At 45.1% G+C, this 17,186-nt stretch overlaps 1 protein-coding gene across 1 annotated transcript in view; it reads left to right on the top strand.

The window, feature by feature from the left end:
• Positions 1 to 11,454, top strand: part of Marchf6 (membrane associated ring-CH-type finger 6) — a 77,574-nt gene extending 66,120 nt beyond the window's left edge. Inside the window, exons 24-26 of the mRNA XM_042695163.1 lie at positions 1,022 to 1,154; positions 4,045 to 4,180; positions 8,796 to 11,454. Of these exons, the coding sequence (XP_042551097.1) occupies positions 1,022 to 1,154; positions 4,045 to 4,180; positions 8,796 to 8,886 (360 nt within the window). The 3' untranslated portion in view covers positions 8,887 to 11,454. The remainder of the gene's footprint in view (positions 1 to 1,021; positions 1,155 to 4,044; positions 4,181 to 8,795) is intronic.
• Positions 11,455 to 17,186: the final 5,732 nt, after the last annotated feature.

Here is a 17,186-nt window from a genome sequence, read left to right as displayed (position 1 = left end):
TAAACTACGATAAAAGCTTTTCAGAAGCACATTTGCTCTGTTTACATCTTTCTCCTGTCATGTTCAGATAAAATGCATGGAATTTAGAAAATCATTCACAAAGTATTTGTGAAAGTGTTTTAAGAATGAAACTTTGTGAAGTGTTATTTGATGTTACAAAATACAAGGCTAGTACTGATTATTAGTCTACATTAGTGTTGTGTTTAATCGCTTAGACTTAACTAAAATGCTAGGCATAGTGGCTCAAGCCTGTAATCCTAGCTACTTGGAAGCAAAGACCAGAAGATGGTGGTTCAAGGTTAGCTCTGGCAAATAATAGTTGAGGAGACTCCATCTCAACCGGTTAGGTGGGTTTGGTGGTGCGGGCCTATTATCCCCAGCAGACTGGGGAAACATAAGTGGTACAACTGCAGCACAAGCTAACCAAGGCATAAAAGAGACCCTACTTCAAAAATAAGCAGTGAAAAGGGGCTGAAGGCTTGGCTTAAATGGTGTGAGTATAAACATCAGGTGCTGAGTTCAATCCCCAGTAGTAGTACCAAAGAAGAAGAAGAAAATATAAAGTGTTAGTGAATTAATAATTTTCTTTAAAAACATCATCATCATTTGGGTATAATACCAGCTTAAGTTTTATTGGATGTTGTACTTTTTGCCCAGCTAGCCTGGACTATGATCCTCCTACCTATTGTTATGTAGCTGGTATGATAGGCATAATCCCACTTCTGGCTTGTTTGTTGAAATAAGATCTGGCTAAACTTTGCTCAGGCTGGCCTCAAACTACCATCCTCCCAATCTCCACCTCCCTGGGATAACAGGTATGTACTACTACATCCAGCCCTCAAGGCTTATTAAGTTTGTGCCTTAGAATTTGCCTTGACTTAGGAAAAATAACCAGTTTGAATCCTTCTGGATTGATAGATTTAGTTCTCTGTGTCTTGGATTCAGTAGATTGCTGTATTTATTAACCTGAGGATTTGTCTTGTGTCTTTGTTTTAATCTTTTGTTCTCTTCACTGTTTCAGGTCTATGCAAACGGCATCCGGAACATTGACCTTCACTATATCATTCGTAAACTGGCAGCTCCAGTGATCTCTGTGCTCTTGCTTTCCCTCTGTGTACCTTATGTCATTGCTTCAGGCATTGTCCCTCTACTAGGTAGGTGATGCTTGTTGCAGATTTGAAAGAGAGCTTTTATTAACATCATGGCATTCTTGTCACATCAGCTGTTTGACTCCAGATACTTTTCTGTTAATAGACACTAGAAATGATCAGCTTTAAAATAACTTCCTTTCTGGGGCTGGAAAGGTGGCTCAGTGGTAGAGCGCATGCCTTGCATGCCAGAGGCCCTGGGTTCGATTCCTCAGCACCACATAAGCAAAAAGAAAAAAGCCGGAAGTGGCGCTGTGGCTCAAGTGGTAGAGCGCTAGCCTTGAGCTGAAGAGCTGAGGGACAGCGCCCAGGCCCCACAACCGGACCCAAAAAAACCAAACAAACAAAATAACTTCCTTTCTTAGATTTGACCTTGCAGGGTAAGATTAGAAGGATCTTAAAGCTGTTTGATACAGTTTGTTTCACTAGGTGAGAAAGTAATGACATTATACTACTTCTTAAAATAGGCAGGATCAGATTTCCTTCACATTTTCTCCTTACTAGTTCAGTGATCACATACACTTAAGTAAAATAATGGTATATTTAGTTTTAAAATATGTTGGCAAAAAGGAAAAAAGAAAACCAAAGAGCAGAGACTTAATTTGTGACCTCAGTTACTTTGGTCCTGAAGAATCATCAAAGGACATTAAACCTAGCATATTTCCAAAATAACTTCACCGATTTTCTTTTCCTGATTTATCAAGAACTACATTATTGTCCAACAAATTGCCTAAGTGAGAAACCTTGAACTCTGGGCCTGGGCGCTGTCCCTCAGCTCTTCAGCTCAAGGCTAGTGCTCTACCATTTGAGCCACAGCACTACTTCCAATTTTCTGGTGGTTTGTTGGAGATGAGTCTCACAGACTTAGCTGCCTGGGCTGACTTTGAACCACAATCCTCAGATCTCAGTCTCCTTGGTTGCTAGGGTTACAGGCATGAGCCACCAGCGCCCGGCTAGGTGAAGTCTTTTATTTATTCCTCTGTGGCCTATAAAATTCAGTCCAGCTCGTTGGCATAGATGATGGCTCCTCCTCTAGCTTTAACCTCGGCTCTGATTTTCCTAACTCTGTGTCTCACTCTGTGGTGCACTCTGACTTTCAGCTAAACACACACCAAATGGCCTCTACTCCAACGTGCTTTTTTGTTTTTTTTGGTCAATCATGGGCCTTGAACTCAGGGCCTGGGCATTGTCTCTTTGCTCTTCAGCCCAAGGCTAGTGCTCTACTACTTCAGCCACAGCTCCACTTCCAGTTTTCTGGTAGTTAATTGGATAAGCGTCTCAGGAATTTCCTGCCCAGGCTGGCTTTGAACCTCCAGCCTCAGATCTCAGTCTCCTAGGATTACAGGTGTGAGCCATCAGCACTTTGCTCATTGTCTTACTCTCTACCAAGAAATATCCTTTCTCTCACATCTAACCACAGGACAGACTCAGACAGCAAATTTTAGTGTGGCATGGACACAGTGTAAATTTGCCAGCTCAAGAAATAGACCACCTGTAACCCCATAGGAGTCGAGGGTCACCACTGGTGTAACTTCCAACAACCCCCTTCTTTCTCAGCAAATAGACACTGGCTTGGCAGCAAGCTTAGGCACCTTTGTAATGAGCATTGTGTCCTTTGGCCTGCTGGAGGACAGGGGACATTGTTTTCTGGTTCTTTGTGAATCAAAACACCAGGGCTTTCATTTGGTGTGAATTGTCACTGCCAGGTATTATACACATCGTACTAAAATGTAATACAAAGGTACTACTTAGTTGACAGACCATTTCGTTAAAATTAATCTTTTTAGATTCATTGGAATTACATTTTTTTTGGGGGGGGGGGGGGGTCCGGTCATGGGGCCTGAACTCTGGGCCTGGGCGCTGTCCCTCAGCTCAAGGCTAGCGCTCTACCACTTGAGCCACAGCGCCACCTCTGGCTTTTTTCTTTTTGCTTATGTGGTGCTGAGGAATCGAACCCAGGGACTCAGGCATGCAAGGCAAGCGCTCTACCACTGAGCCACCGTCCCACCCCCAGATTCATTGGAATTACATTTTAAGTAAAGGTAGATTATTTTCTAGTTTACTGTTTCAGCTGTGTAGGAATGTACAATTATTTTTTAATATTCTGCTCATTAATGTATATTATGTTCTGCACATTGATGATATGTAGAATTAAGAATTAACTTTTTAGCTTTCCAAACCTAAATTTTTTCATTTTTGCATCATTAGAAATTTCATTGTGAGCTCTGTTGGAAAGACTGTATACAAGAGAAAAGGTATGGTAAATAAGATTTTTTGGTCAGATTCAGCCAAACACTGGTGGCTCACAACTATAAATCCTAGACACTTAGGAGCCTGAGATCTGAGGACCAAGGTTCAAAGCCAGCCTGGCAAGAAAGGCCTTGAGACTCTTCAGTTAACTACCTGAAAACCAAAAGTGCTGTGGCTCCAAATGATAGAGTGCTAGCCTTGAGCAAAAGAGCTCAGGGACAGCACCCAGGCCCCAAGTTCAAGCCCCACAACTACCACCACCATCCCCCCCCCCCCCCCCAAAAAAAAAAAAAAAAAGGTCAGGGTCATAGAGATAGAGCTTCTTATCAAAATTCTTTCCTTTTTTTGCTGGTTCTGTGGCTTGAACTCAAGGACTTGGTGTGATGTCTCTGAGCTGTTTTGCTCAAGGCTGATGCTCTAACTACAGTTCCACTTCTGGCTTTCTGGTGGTTAATTTGGAGATAAGAGTCTCAGACTTTTCTGCCCTGGCTGGCTTTGAACCCGCAATCCTCAGGTCTCAGCCTCCTGAGTAGCTAGGATTACAGCCACCTATGCTGGACAGGAATTCTTGAACTCTTGAGAATCACAAGGCATATCCAAACAATGTCAGCATAATATATAAAATTGTCCTTTCTTGGTTTTCCAGGTGTTACTGCGGAAATGCAAAACTTAGTCCACCGGCGGATTTACCCATTTTTACTCATGGTTGTGGTCCTGATGGGAATCCTGTCCTTCCAGGTCCGCCAGTTTAAGCGCCTTTATGAACACATTAAAAATGACAAGTAAGTCTTCAATTCATTTAGCCACTCTTGTGTAGTTGTTAGCTCTCAATTTTTGTTTTTGTGTTTAACATGGTAGTCATTAGGGAACAGTATTCGTATTCTGGTTATGTGTTGAGGTAGTAGGACTAGTAGGATTCACTAACAGATGAGCATGGCATGTGAGGGAGCAGGTAACCAAGAGCTCCGATGGTTCAAGCGGCAGAATCAGCAAGTTCTCTACGTTCAGCTGGCTTGGGGACGAAGAGTGATTTAGTGCCTGTTTTCAACCTGTTTTTGATTTTTTGAACTGGCAATTTATTGTGTTATTTTAGATAAAAACTAGATGCTACCATTAGCAACTCCCAGGTTACTCTATTGCACAGAGAGGTTCTAAAGTTCCTGCAAGTATCTGAGAAAATCATTGAAAATTGCCACCTGATCTCAATGAAAGATAGGAGGGATCTGAGTGTGAGTAAAAGATCATCTTGGCATATAGCTATTGCAAATTTCATATCTTAGAAGAAGGTTGAATCCTCTGCTTTGATGGTATCTAGCAAAGCAAGTTTATAAATGGCCATTCCAATTTGCCTGTACCCATCATGTTATTACTAACAACATGAGAGAGACAGGGTCTCACTTTGTTCTCAGGCTGCCCCAAACTCAAGGTCATCCTGCCTCAGCTTCCCAAGCACCAGGCTTACCTGTGTGTGCCACCACACTTGGCCTCTGAGGGATCTTAAAGATAGATGTATGTGTAACTCTAACATCAGCTATTCAGAAGGTGGAGATTGAGAAGGATCATGGTTTGAATTCAGGCTGAGCACACACAATATTAGCAAGACCCTCTCTCATTGGCAAGCTGTATGTGAATGTATCTCCAGATGAGTGGGAAGTATGTATACAAGGAGACCTTGGTCTGAGGCCAAACCCAGGCAGAAATTCAAGACTCTTCAAAAACTGGGGCTGTCACTCAAGTGGTAGACATACTTGCCCAGCAAGCACAAGGGCCTGAATTAAAATCCCAGTGTGGTCAAAAGATAGATAATAGTAACAGTTTCTTTGTATCTGCCAGTCCGGGGACTTGACCTTAGGGCCTGAAGGCGTTGCTCAAGGTTAGTGCTCTACCACCTGAGCTGCAGCTCCACTTCTTGCTTTTTGGTGGTTAATTAGAGCTAAGAGTCCCATGGACTTTGCTGCCTGGACTGGCTTTGAACTTTGATCCTCAGACCTCAGACTCCTGAGTAGCCATTGATACCTGGCTATAAATACTAACAATTTTTAAGAAATTTAAATTATTAGAAACTACTCTAAGTTTTGTACTGAGAGTGAAAAATGTAAGTACTCTCAGGCAGAGTATTAAAAAAGGACTGTCAGTCATGAAAGAAAGGGAGGGGAGATTGTCAGTGAGGAGAGGCATGCTGATCACTTGTTTTGGCTGAAGAATAGCTCTGCAAACAAAACTGCAAAGTAGACATACCAACTTTTTCCAGCCTGCTTCCTTCCTTCACACCTATGTCCATGGCTGCCTCTATTTTTGCCCTTTTCAGTCTTCACCAGTAATACCTGTGTACCTCTTCTGTTTCCCATTATTTCCAGCCCTTTCTAGAAGCCCGATGCATGCTTCTCTTTGGCGCTTATTGTCAGCTGTTGAGCTTGTGTTTGGTCTCTTGGTGTGGGGAGAGAGTCTTCAGTGTTTCATTTCTCTGCTATTAAGTTACTTGGGCTGGGAAGGTGGCTCATTGGTAGAGTGCTTGCCTTGCAATGCATGAGGCCCAGGGTTCGATTCCTCAGCACCACATAAGCAAAAAAAAAAAAGCCGGAAGTGGCACTGTGGCTCAAGCGGTAGAGCGCTAGCCTTGAGCTGAAGAGCTGAGGGACAGCGCCCAGGCCCAGAGTTCAGGCCCCACAACTGGACCCCCCCAAAAAAAAAAGTTCTCCCATTCAGCAAATGAGCATGACTTCTGTATGCTTTTCATTCTTTCCTTTTTCCCTGCCTCAGTGCTGTCCACATACCTGGCATATCTTGCTATGTTTGATGATTACATTTGTGTCAGATAGTTATGTATATGAGTCAGATATTGTCATCAAAAAACAACATACTCATTGGTTTTGTTTTTTAATACTTTTAAAGCAAATGTATTGACGGCTGTTCTATCTCCGGCCGTTTTACACTGTATTTCTATCAATCTCATCTCCTATGTCACTCTCTGCCCCTCTTCCTTCCTCTCAGAAAAATGTTCCAATTTTCATAGTTACAGATAATCTTTAAAACTAATATTCAACCTCCTTTATCTTCTACCAGTGCACCTCTCCCCACCGGGCTCTGCCCACCTCACAGCCTCTTTCCCCACCCTCCTCCTGATCAGCACCTTTCATTGAGTCTCTGTGCTGCCCCATATTTATTTGCAACATATTAAAGTCATGCATCCTCTTTCTCCATTCTCCTAAGTAGTACCTTAGTTCGATTCATATTCTGTTTATCATAATTAAGATATATGGGTAGATCATATGCACCTCTTTTAGGTGTAGTTTCACCATAGGTATAGTGGCAACATAGGATTTTTTTTTTTTTTTGGAGTTTGAATTGTTTTGCTCAATATGATGTCCTGTAATTGCATCCATTTTCCTGTAAATGACATGATTTCGTTTTTCTTTATGGTGTGTAATAAAGCAGTAAGTGTTTCCTTTTTGAAACTGGTTCCTTGGATGATAGTGGATTGGATGGTAAACTTGAATAGAACAAGTAAGACAGAAAGGGATTAAGTACTGATGTCATAGACAAAGAAGCAGGGAGATTAGTGTGCTTTATACAAGGTGAAATAGGGCACTGGAGGCCGCGTGTGCTGGTAGAGGACAGGTGAGAGGTCTGGAAGAGAAGCTGGGGCTGTGCAGCAGCCCCGAGTGCAACTGGGCCTTTTGTCAGGCAGTGCTGCAGGTGCAGCCATTCTGTACAGTATTCGGGTGGTGTGAGTACTGCCATCACGCTCATAGGTGCATAATCCATGGCTGCTAGGCCGCCCACTGTGCACAGAGTTCTTCACCACAGATGTACTGAGCATGCCCATGCCCACTCTGACCTGCTACCTCCAAAGGGTACGCATTCACACTGGTGCCAGCCCCAAACACTTGCTGCCAGTCTGCCTTGTCACCTGCCACACTCCCGTCCGCTTGCATTCAGTGACCCCCTCCTCGGCAGCTTCCGTTCCCATCATGTTGGAGACACGTCCATCTCCAGCCTAGTCAGTACCATCATCCCAGCCAGTAACTTCTGCCTTACTTTGCCAGCTCCATCCCTTTCACCAGTCTTCTCCCTTTTATGACATCATCTATCTCTTTATTCATGAGCCATCACCTCCTGACACTCACATTCACCGTGCTTTTAACACATAAGTTAGTTTATATAATATGAATCATAGCACATACATTCCCTGCATTTATTTAACTTACTATAACACTTATTTCCTCTAAGTGTCCCAGTTTATGAGACTCTCGAATCTACCTATGATGGTACATGGCTCCTGCAAACCCCTTCATCCCTCTGAGGTGCCTGCCCTAGACACCCCTATGGTCATTGGGACTGTTGACTGGTTGGAAGTAGTAATACTGTGATCTCATTTGCATTCATATCTATAACCCTAGCTACTCTGGAGGCTGAGATCTGAGGATTGTGGTTCTGTGAAACTCTTAGCGTCAATTTCCCACCAAGAAACGGGAACACACACACACACACACACACATACACACACACACACACACACACACACACACACACACACACACACACACACACACACACACACACCATAAGCCAGAATAGGGGTGTGGTAATGCCTGTGGCACACACTTAAATTTCCACTTACTTAGAAGACAGAAGCAGGAAGATCTTAAGTGTGAGGCCATCTTTAACAAAAGTACTAGTGATTCCCTACCTCAAAAACAAAATACTTGGCTGGCTGCTGGTGGCTCATACCCGTAATCCTAGCAATTCAGGAGTTTGAGATTTGAGGATCGCTTTTCAAAGCCAGCCCAGGCAGGAGAGTCTGTGAGGCTCATCTCCAGTTAACCACCAGAAAACTAGAAGTGGTGCTGTGGCTCAAAGTGGTAGAGCACTAGACTTGAACAAAAGAGCTCAAGCAAGGGCAGCACCCAGGCCCTAAGTTCAAGTCCCACACCAACAACAATAATTTTTTTTTTTTTAAATGGCTAGATGTGTGACCCATGATATAATCCCAGACACTTAGGGAGCTGAGATCAAAGAATCCTGGTTTAAGGTCAGCTAGGGCAAAACCTATTTATGATCCTAACAAAGAAAAAGCTAAGTATCACTGTTCCCACTGGCTTGGGACGGGGGGAGGCGGCAGGACGACAGCAGCAAAACACTACAGACTCTTATTTGAGAAATAATGAAAAAAGACTGGAGGTGTGGCTCAAATGGTAGAGAACTTACGTAGTAAGCACAAGGCCCTGACGGGGTTCTGACAAGGAAGGGGTGTGGGGGCTGAAGGCAGAGCATAGTTCAAGTGGCAGAGTGAGCTCATTATGCAGAAAATAAAGTACTCTTGGCTGCTCTTTGAACACTGTCATAGGTGAAAGCATACATGAAGTGTGACCTCCCCTCCCTGTTTTTATAACCTAGATACCTTGTTGGGCAGCGCCTGGTGAACTATGAGCGGAAATCTGGCAAGCAAGGCACATCTGCGCCACCTCCACCGTCGTCCCAAGAATAAAGTGGTTGTCTCACCTCCTTGACCTCCCCTTGCCTTTACGTGTCCTTTTTTGTGGACTTCTCACTTTGGAGATTTTCCCCGTGATCTCTCAGCATTGTTTTTAAGTTAAATGTACTTGACTTGTGTCCTCAGCATTCAGAGAGCAGCTCTAAGCTCTGCTGCTCTTCCTGCATCTGCCGCCATCACTGCTGTCTGAGATCTGTATATGTGTAAATAGAAGCTCCCTGATGCCCCGAAACCTTGGATTAAACAGAATGTGCATTGTACATCTTTAAACAAAATGTATATTAATTTATTAAATCTGGTTGTCACTTTACTTTGGACCTGCTGTGATCTCGACAGGAAACATGCCACAGAGCAGTTTGTGCACAGGCGAAACTTTCCACCAACGCCATGGAGCGCAGTTGGTGGAGCGCAGTTCTAGCAACCCCAGTGAACTGTACGTTGTTCTGTCTTTCTCCACTATTCTGACCTTACCAAGAACCTAAAAGGAAACAAGCAGAAATGTACCACAGAGTGAGTGTCTGTGGTAACAGAAAATGAACTTGGCGCTTCACTGGCAGTCGTTTTGAGGAAATTATTTTGTATAACACCAAAGCTGTTGTACATTTTCTACTGCCTGATGTTTTTCATGTGTCTGTGTTTGTAATATTGTATAGTATCTTGTGCTAGGTGAAAAGATTGTTTTAAATTTTGATAATTTAATATTCCTAATGATCAGCATTGGGAGTTGGGTTTTGTGCTTGTTAGGGGCATGTCTATAACTTAGAAGATAAAAAGGTACAAATGGAGATTTCCATTAGTTTCCCTCCTCCTTCCATGCAGCTTTTTTTGTTAGCAGCTGCCGAGAGGCATGCACGATCATAAATCTTAGAGTAACATCACTGGCCACACCACTGACTAGATGGAGGCAGTTCTCACATGCTTAGGAAGTGTGCTGTGCTGTAGTCTTGGGTGACAGAAGTAGAGAAGTTGGGTTGGAGCCCGGCCCTGCTGGCTAGCGCAGCAGTGGCAGGGTAAATATTAGAGTCCATTTCTTCATTTGCATCAGTGAATCCCAAAGTTTCCACAGCTTTTTGTTTACAGAATAAAATTGCAAATAAAAACCAATTTTTATTTCTCTAGAAGGAAACTTGCTGAGCTGGCCTTTTAACATAGGAATGTATTCCATTGAGACTGCTATAAAAATCTCAGAGAACTAAACACTAAAATCTGGTTTGAAGTATAGAGGACTGGAATGATTAGCACATGATCTAAGTATTGAGTAATCTAGTAAAGGATAGTGTTGGTTTGTGAGTGACAACTTAAAGAGTTTTCATGGACAAATGAATTTCCATTATAGTATTATAGGTTAAAATCTGAAAATCTTTTAAAAAAATGTATGTCAGCCAAACATAAGCTACGAAGATTAAGAGGGAAATGTTATTGTGGGCTTTTTAAAAATAATTTTTCCCTAAGCATTATAAGCAAACACTTTAAAATATATTTTGAACGTCAGTATATGAGAAAGTGCTTGACATAGGGGTCAGTGTTAACACCACTTTGCAGCAGCCTTTCTTTGCCTTTCTAGCAAGCCTGCCTTTATTCAGCTGTGCAGTCCCACCGAGAACAGCAGCAGCCTTCTACATAAGCTACATAAGCTGTTCTCTTTAAATATTAGTGATTTGCTTTTTGAAATTGAATTTTAAAGGCTTTCTAAGTCTTGATATAAAATTGTTAGAATGCATTAACAGAGCTCTAGGCAGATACTACAGGTTAAAAGTGGTTTATTCTATGAAGTTTTAAGTGACTCTTACTAGCTGCTACGTATTTTACTGGCAGATAGCTTTGTGTCGTCTTAGTGAGGAATGTCCCTAGGTGTCGTGCTCTGTCTTACTGTTTTCAGAAAGATGGGTCTTCTGGTGAGGAAAGCATTCTTGGCCCACCTAACTCAAGTCTGCTCCGGCCACATTCAGGCCTCAACACTACCCAGTAGTAAGTATTTAAACCCCACGGTTCAGAAGGTGCTCATATTGGTGCCCTTCTCCACATAGGACTTACAGCATTTGCAGTGTCATTCTGTTTCCTTTTACATTAGGCTAAACCTGTCTTCAGGAGGTTTATTTACTTGAAAAGAAGACCTCTTTGCTCTTTGTTTACTATGTAGAAACCGAAGACAAATCAACCTTTGGGCAGAGTTTCATAGCTAGTTATCAAATGGTCATGGTATGAAGCATGCAATGCTTCATCATTAGGAAATTGTGTTTGTTTTTTTAAACTATAAAGTACTAACAGTTGAGATGAAAATGAGCAAAATGCCAATTGAAGTGTTTGTATAGCTAGCCGTAAAGCCTCCATGTTTTTAGGTCTTGATTTTTATTGTTTCCTGTTCTCTGGTGAAACAGAGGAGACATCTTGATTCCAGATGTAAACTAGTTATTTTTATTTCAACACTTTAATAGAACTGCTGTTACTGGAATCTTTTTCTTTCCCTCACACACATAACAGAATAACTTTCTCTCCAATGAATGGTCCCAGATATGTCATTTCTGTAGTGGAAAAATACTATTAAAGACTAATTGCTGAATTAGATTGAATTGATGGTTCTGTAAAAACAAAACACTGGACATTTCTATACTGCACTGTGTGCACACACAAACGAGACTCGTGCCACTATGTTACCACTGGCACTTAAAAAAATTCACAAGCAAGCCACTAATTTTCATTTCAGGATTATCAAGCTGTTGACTGTGATACATTGTTTTTACATTGTAAAGTTCAAGTTTTTAAAGTACTCCTTCAGAATGTTACCCAGTCATTATCAAGAAAAGACAAACACTAAAGTGTCTTACCCCTGGAGTATTCTTAAGAGCCTCATTTGTGGAGATTGCTCTTCTTTGGTTAAGCTGTCTTATACCTGTCTACTCACTAAATCTTCCACCTGCTAGGGGTTTTCCCCCACCTGTTTCTGTTCTATGTCAGTTTTTTAAACAACCATCATGAGTAAGGACTTCTTTCAAATAACCCCTAGTGGTATCTTTGGCATTAAAAATAACCTGAAGACTATGTCTCTGTGTATGTAGATATAGATGTAACGTTTCTATTCATGTCTTGTTTTGTCTGAGTGCCTTTTTGTAGTCATGAAAGCAATAGAGTATGCTAGACAAAAATGTAGTAACTAAGGCCTAGGAATGACTGTGTTTTGGAATGTCAGTTTACTTTTACATCAAACATCTTAGATACACCGACCAATTTTATGTGCATATATTTGAAAATGCTCCCTTTTTTATGTGGTCATCTGTTGCCTTCTGAGAGGAGAGTACAAAATTGAATAAAGTGAATGTTAGTTGTAGTTATAGCCTAGGTTTTTTTTTTTTTTGGTCGGTCGTGGGGCTTGAACTCTGGGCCTGGGCGCTGTCCCTCAGCTCTTCAGCTCAAGGTGAGTGCTCTACCACTTGAGCTACAGTGTCACTTCCAGTTTTCTGGTGGTTTATTGGAGATAGGAGTCTCACGGTCTCTCCTTCCCGGGCTGGCTTTGAACCGTGATCCTCAGATCTCAGCCTCCTGAGTAGCTAGGATTACAGGCGTGAGCCACCAGCGCCCGGCTAGCCTAGGTTTTTAGTTGGTTTGTTTATGCTTTGTTCCCTAGGATTGTTTTAAAATTACAGAAATCTGGGTGTTGTAGTGTCTACCTGTAGTCTTAGCTCCTGGTGAGGCCCAGGCCCAGCTGCTCCCCTACTGTTGGATGCATAGGTATCTCCCATCTAGAGGAACCAGTTCCTCCCAGTCCACTTCCCTAAAACCCCTGGTGGAGGGCCCTTGCACATCACCTCACATTGCTTGATCATCCTCCTGAAATGTCTTCCTTTCCAGTACCCATGTTTCTCTTAAGGCAAGCTGATGAAAGATGCTTCTTACCCAGAACCCCCTTCATTTGCCCATCTGTTCTTTGGTCAGTAGATCAGTCCTTCTGTGGCTGGCTGTGTGTCTGACAGAGTGGAAGAGCAGAACTGACCCATACATGTAGACAAATAGTTTTTGACAGAGATGCAAACATCTTAATAATATGAAATAATTGGATGTGATGCACAAGACTCAAACCCCAAACAGATTATAGTCCTAACTAGACGTAACTTCCAAAAGAAAATAATTTGTAGTGATTTATCCTGAAAATCAAAAGCACTATCTATGTGAAGACTTGGGCCTCAGTACTTATCGCTGAGTAGATGAATGATTGTCCACCTCAGCATGGAAAAAGCCTTCACACTTAAGTGAAGTATACTAAGTGAACCAGGAGGTGGCTCGCGCCTGTAATCCAAGCTACTCAGGAGGTTGAGATCTCTGGATTGCGGTTTGAAGACAGCCTTGGGAAGTAAAGTCTATGAGACTCAACTCCCAATTAGAGAAAAAGCTGTTATGTGGTGATGTGGCTCAAGTGGTGCTAGCCTTGAAGAAAAGGAGCTCAGGGACAGTGCCCAGACCCAGAGTTTAAGCCCCAGGACCAGGAGAAGGAAAAAAAAAAAAAAAGGAAAGACAAAATTACAAACGAAAATGCAAAGTAGTCTGCAGAAATGAATAGCAAGTGGGGGGGGACTTGGAGCACAAAGGGACGGAGATAGAGGCTGTTGATGTGTTGGCTCTCTCAATGTGGTTCTGGTCTGACATGACATTGGCTCTTCACCAGTACATGAGCTCACAGCTGACCTGGTGGTTTGGAGGTGGGATCTAGCTGGAGACCACACATTGGCCCTCATCTTCCTTTCTTCCCCTGCTCCCTGCCTCCCTCATGTCTGCCATGTGGTATATGTCTTTGCTCAGCTGCTTGTCTTGCAAGTTACATCTCAATTTTAAAAGTAATACTGTTCTTATATGCCCTTTGTAAAGAACAATTTCACACTTGTGTGCACCCATCCTTGGGCTTGAACTCAGGGTCTGAGCTTTGTCCCTGGCCTGTTTGCTAGTGTTCTACCACTTGAGCCACAGCTCTACTTCCAGTTTTTGTTTTTGTTTTATTTTGTTTGTAGTTTAGTGGAGATAAAGGTTTCACAGACTTTCCTGCCCCGCTTGGCATCATACTGTGAACCCCAGAACTCAGTGTCCTGAGTAGCCTGCTCATGGCTTATTTTTGTACCTCTTGAAGTGCCACTTTTTTGGGTAATGCTGGGATTTGAACCCAGGGCTTCATGCTTGGTAGGCACTACCAGCCCATCCTCACATATGATTGCTGGTTTGCATTCCTGTCACTCTCCGTAGAGAAGATGGAAGCAGCTCAGGCACATTCAGCTGTCCCTGTCAGCCTGCTCCCTGATCTGAGTGCCCTCAGGGTGCATGTGGGGCCTGTGCCTACCTTTGGTGCAGACCACAGTGACGGCCCCTCCCAGGCTGGTGTGAGACCTGGGGGCTCTGCCTCAAGGCAGACAAGTACTCCTGTGCGGTTGTTTCCAGCACCATTTGCCATGGCTGTGTACCTTCCCTCAGAAACATCACCGTGGCCTTCAGTGAGTTCCCTGTGCTCGGGTGACAGTCTCCTGGTTTACCCCAGTGTCCCTGCTGAGCGCTGATGCTCACTCTCATCTGCCCTTGCCTGACACCTTTCATCACCTCTCTCCATTGAAACCATCTATTTCAGCTGCCAGAGCCCTGCGCTCCCCTAATTAATCAAGTTTTTTAATGTCTTTGCTGGCTCTCCCAATGGTTACAAACCCCGGGTCTTCTGAAACCCAAGCCTCCCGCTGACCAAGTCATCTTAGTCTCCAGCTAAGACTGCCTACATGCTCATCACTCTAGGTGCACTGCCTGCCTTCCCCAATCTCCAGATAAGTGCACTTGTCTGTGGACATCTTCCAGTCATTTTACATTGTTGACTTGTCATTCCACACTAAGTTGGCCATTTCCTGAGCCAGAGCATCTCCTTTGGTAAGGCGTGAGATGCAAGGATGGCATGTGTTAAAAGCACGAGTTGGGAGCCGGTGGCTCCTGCCTATAATCCTAAATACACTTTGGAGGCTGAGACCTGAGGACTGTCGTTTAAAACCTGCCCTGGCAAGGAAAGTGTGTGAGCCTTTTATCTCCAGTTAGTCACCAAAAAGCTAGAAGTGGAGCTGTGGGACAAATGAGGGAGCACCAGCCTTGAGGGAAAAGGCTGAGAGACATCAAGTTCTGAGTTCAAAGCCCCAGTACTGGCACCAAAACAGACTGGATACCATGGATACTTTTCCCCACATGCCCGGTACCCAGGATGACAGTGAACCTTACACCTTGTGGACAAGCATGGAATCTATTTAGCTGGGTCCCAGCACCGCCATCCTTCTTACACCTGCTTACTTATGCTTTTTCTTTTTTTCTTTTTTTTTTTGGGGGGGGGGAGGGTTTCCGGTCATGGGGCCTGAACTCTGGGCCTGGGCGCTGTCCCTCAGCTCTTCAGCTCAAGGCTAGCGCTCTACCACTTGAGCCACAGCGCCACTTCCGGCTTTTTTCTTTTTTGCTTATGTGATGCTGAGGAACCGAACCCAGGGCCTCAGGCATGCAAGGCAAGTGCGCTACCACTGAGCCACCTTGCCAGCCCCTATTTATGCCTTTCCTACACTTGCTGCCTCTGCCCATGTTCTCCCCCTCATCACAGCATAGAGTCCTGCGTGTTCCCGTTAAGACCGAAGTCAGATCCCACCAGTCCTGAACTCAGCTATCCGCAAGTCAGAGTCCACATTGGCCTTCATCATTAGGCCAGTGAGGCTTCCTTTTCTCCTCTGCCCCAGTGCTCCTATGTTCACTGCTCTAGGGCCCAAGTTCTCCAGGCATTTCCCAGTCTCCTTTCTTTCCTGGCATGCCTTTCCCAGTGAGGGTCCCTGAAACTGCAGCTTCTGGGGCAATCCAGTCTCATCTCCCTGGTTTTTCATTCTTTTTGACAGGTGTACTTTTTTTGCGTACATTTTCATGTTTTCCCCACATGAATGTAAGCTCCAGAGGTTTCCTTTTTCCCTCCCTCCCTCTAACCCTCCCTCTCCCCTCCCTTCCTTGTTTGTCACTATTACTGTGACTAGAACTCAAGGTCTCGCACTCTCGTTTTTTTGTTCAAGGCTGGTACTCTACCACTTGACCCGTAGTTCCTTTTTTCTGGCTTTTTGATTGCTAATTGGAGATAAGCCGTACAGGCTTTCCTGACTTTGAACTGTGATCCTCAGATCTCAGCCTCCAGAGCAGCTAGGATTACAGGTGTCCGCAGTGCCGGGCAAGGCCCTACCTTTAACCATGATTAATTTATGTATTGCAGGCTGAGCTCCCGAGTTCTCTACCACTTGAGCTGCGCCCCTCCTCCTCTTTAAAGTAAGTTTGCTTTTCATAAATCATGCATGTCAAATACCACAGTGAAAAACCTTGATGGGGGGTGGGGGGGAGGAACTGGGAAGGTTATTAAAGGGCGTTGAGGAGGATGAAGGTGATGGCCGTAGATGCAGGTGTGAAAATAGAACAATGTAACCTATTGAAACCGGGAAAGGGAGGGGGGAGAGGGAGGGGTAGAGGTTCTTTAGGATACTGTGTTCACCTGCAGAAATGCGGAGATAAAACTCCCTTTGTGCACCTAGGGTGTAACTGAGACGGAGCGTTCCGCTGCTTGGCCTGGCTGGCCCCGAACCCCCGGCCCTCGGGCCCTCGGCTTCCCTGCGCGGCTGGCCCGGTTTCCTGCGGGTCGAGGACTCGCGTGGAGTCCGGGCCTGGGCCCGACGTTGCGGGGGTAGCCTCCCGGGGGGCCGTGACCGGGGGTTCGGGGGAGCAGCGGGGCCGGCCGGGCGCCCCGGGGCTCGCCCCGGATCGCGCCGATACCCCAGCCGGGCGCCCGGGCTGCGGTCCGGGCCTGGCCGCCTTCCTCCAGGCGCGTTCGGACTGTCTCCCCCGCCGGGTCTTACCTGGGAAAACAAACCGAACCTTGTGGTTGTTGGGACCCGAGTGCCGAGAGGTCTGAGCGGGCCGTGCGGAGCCCGGGGCGGGGCGGGGCGGGGGGAGGCGGGGGAGGCGGGGTCCGCACCGGCCCGCACCGGCCCGCGCCGCCCGAGCGAGGAGAGGGCCGATCCGACTTCCCCGTGCCCGTCCCGCGGTGGAAAATTGATCAAATGACACTGCTCTGAAAGAAACGTGCAGCTCGGGGTCACCGGTTAGCCGGGAAAGCGACTTCCGGCACCCTAAGACGCGCTCCCCGGCCCGAGCCGTGTGCGCATGCGCAGGCTCAGGGGCGCGGCCCGCACGCGTCCCGGTTGCCTGGTGCCGTGACGTCACAATGGCGCTGCCCCGCCCGCGACCACGCGTCTCGGTTGCCTGGAGACCGC

Source organism: Dipodomys spectabilis, unplaced genomic scaffold (genome assembly GCF_019054845.1).
Source record: "Dipodomys spectabilis isolate Male_0828 unplaced genomic scaffold, ASM1905484v1 ptg000179l, whole genome shotgun sequence".
In the NCBI taxonomy this organism is placed as follows: Eukaryota; Metazoa; Chordata; class Mammalia; order Rodentia; family Heteromyidae; genus Dipodomys; species Dipodomys spectabilis.
This window is presented reverse-complemented; position numbering and strand designations above follow the sequence as displayed.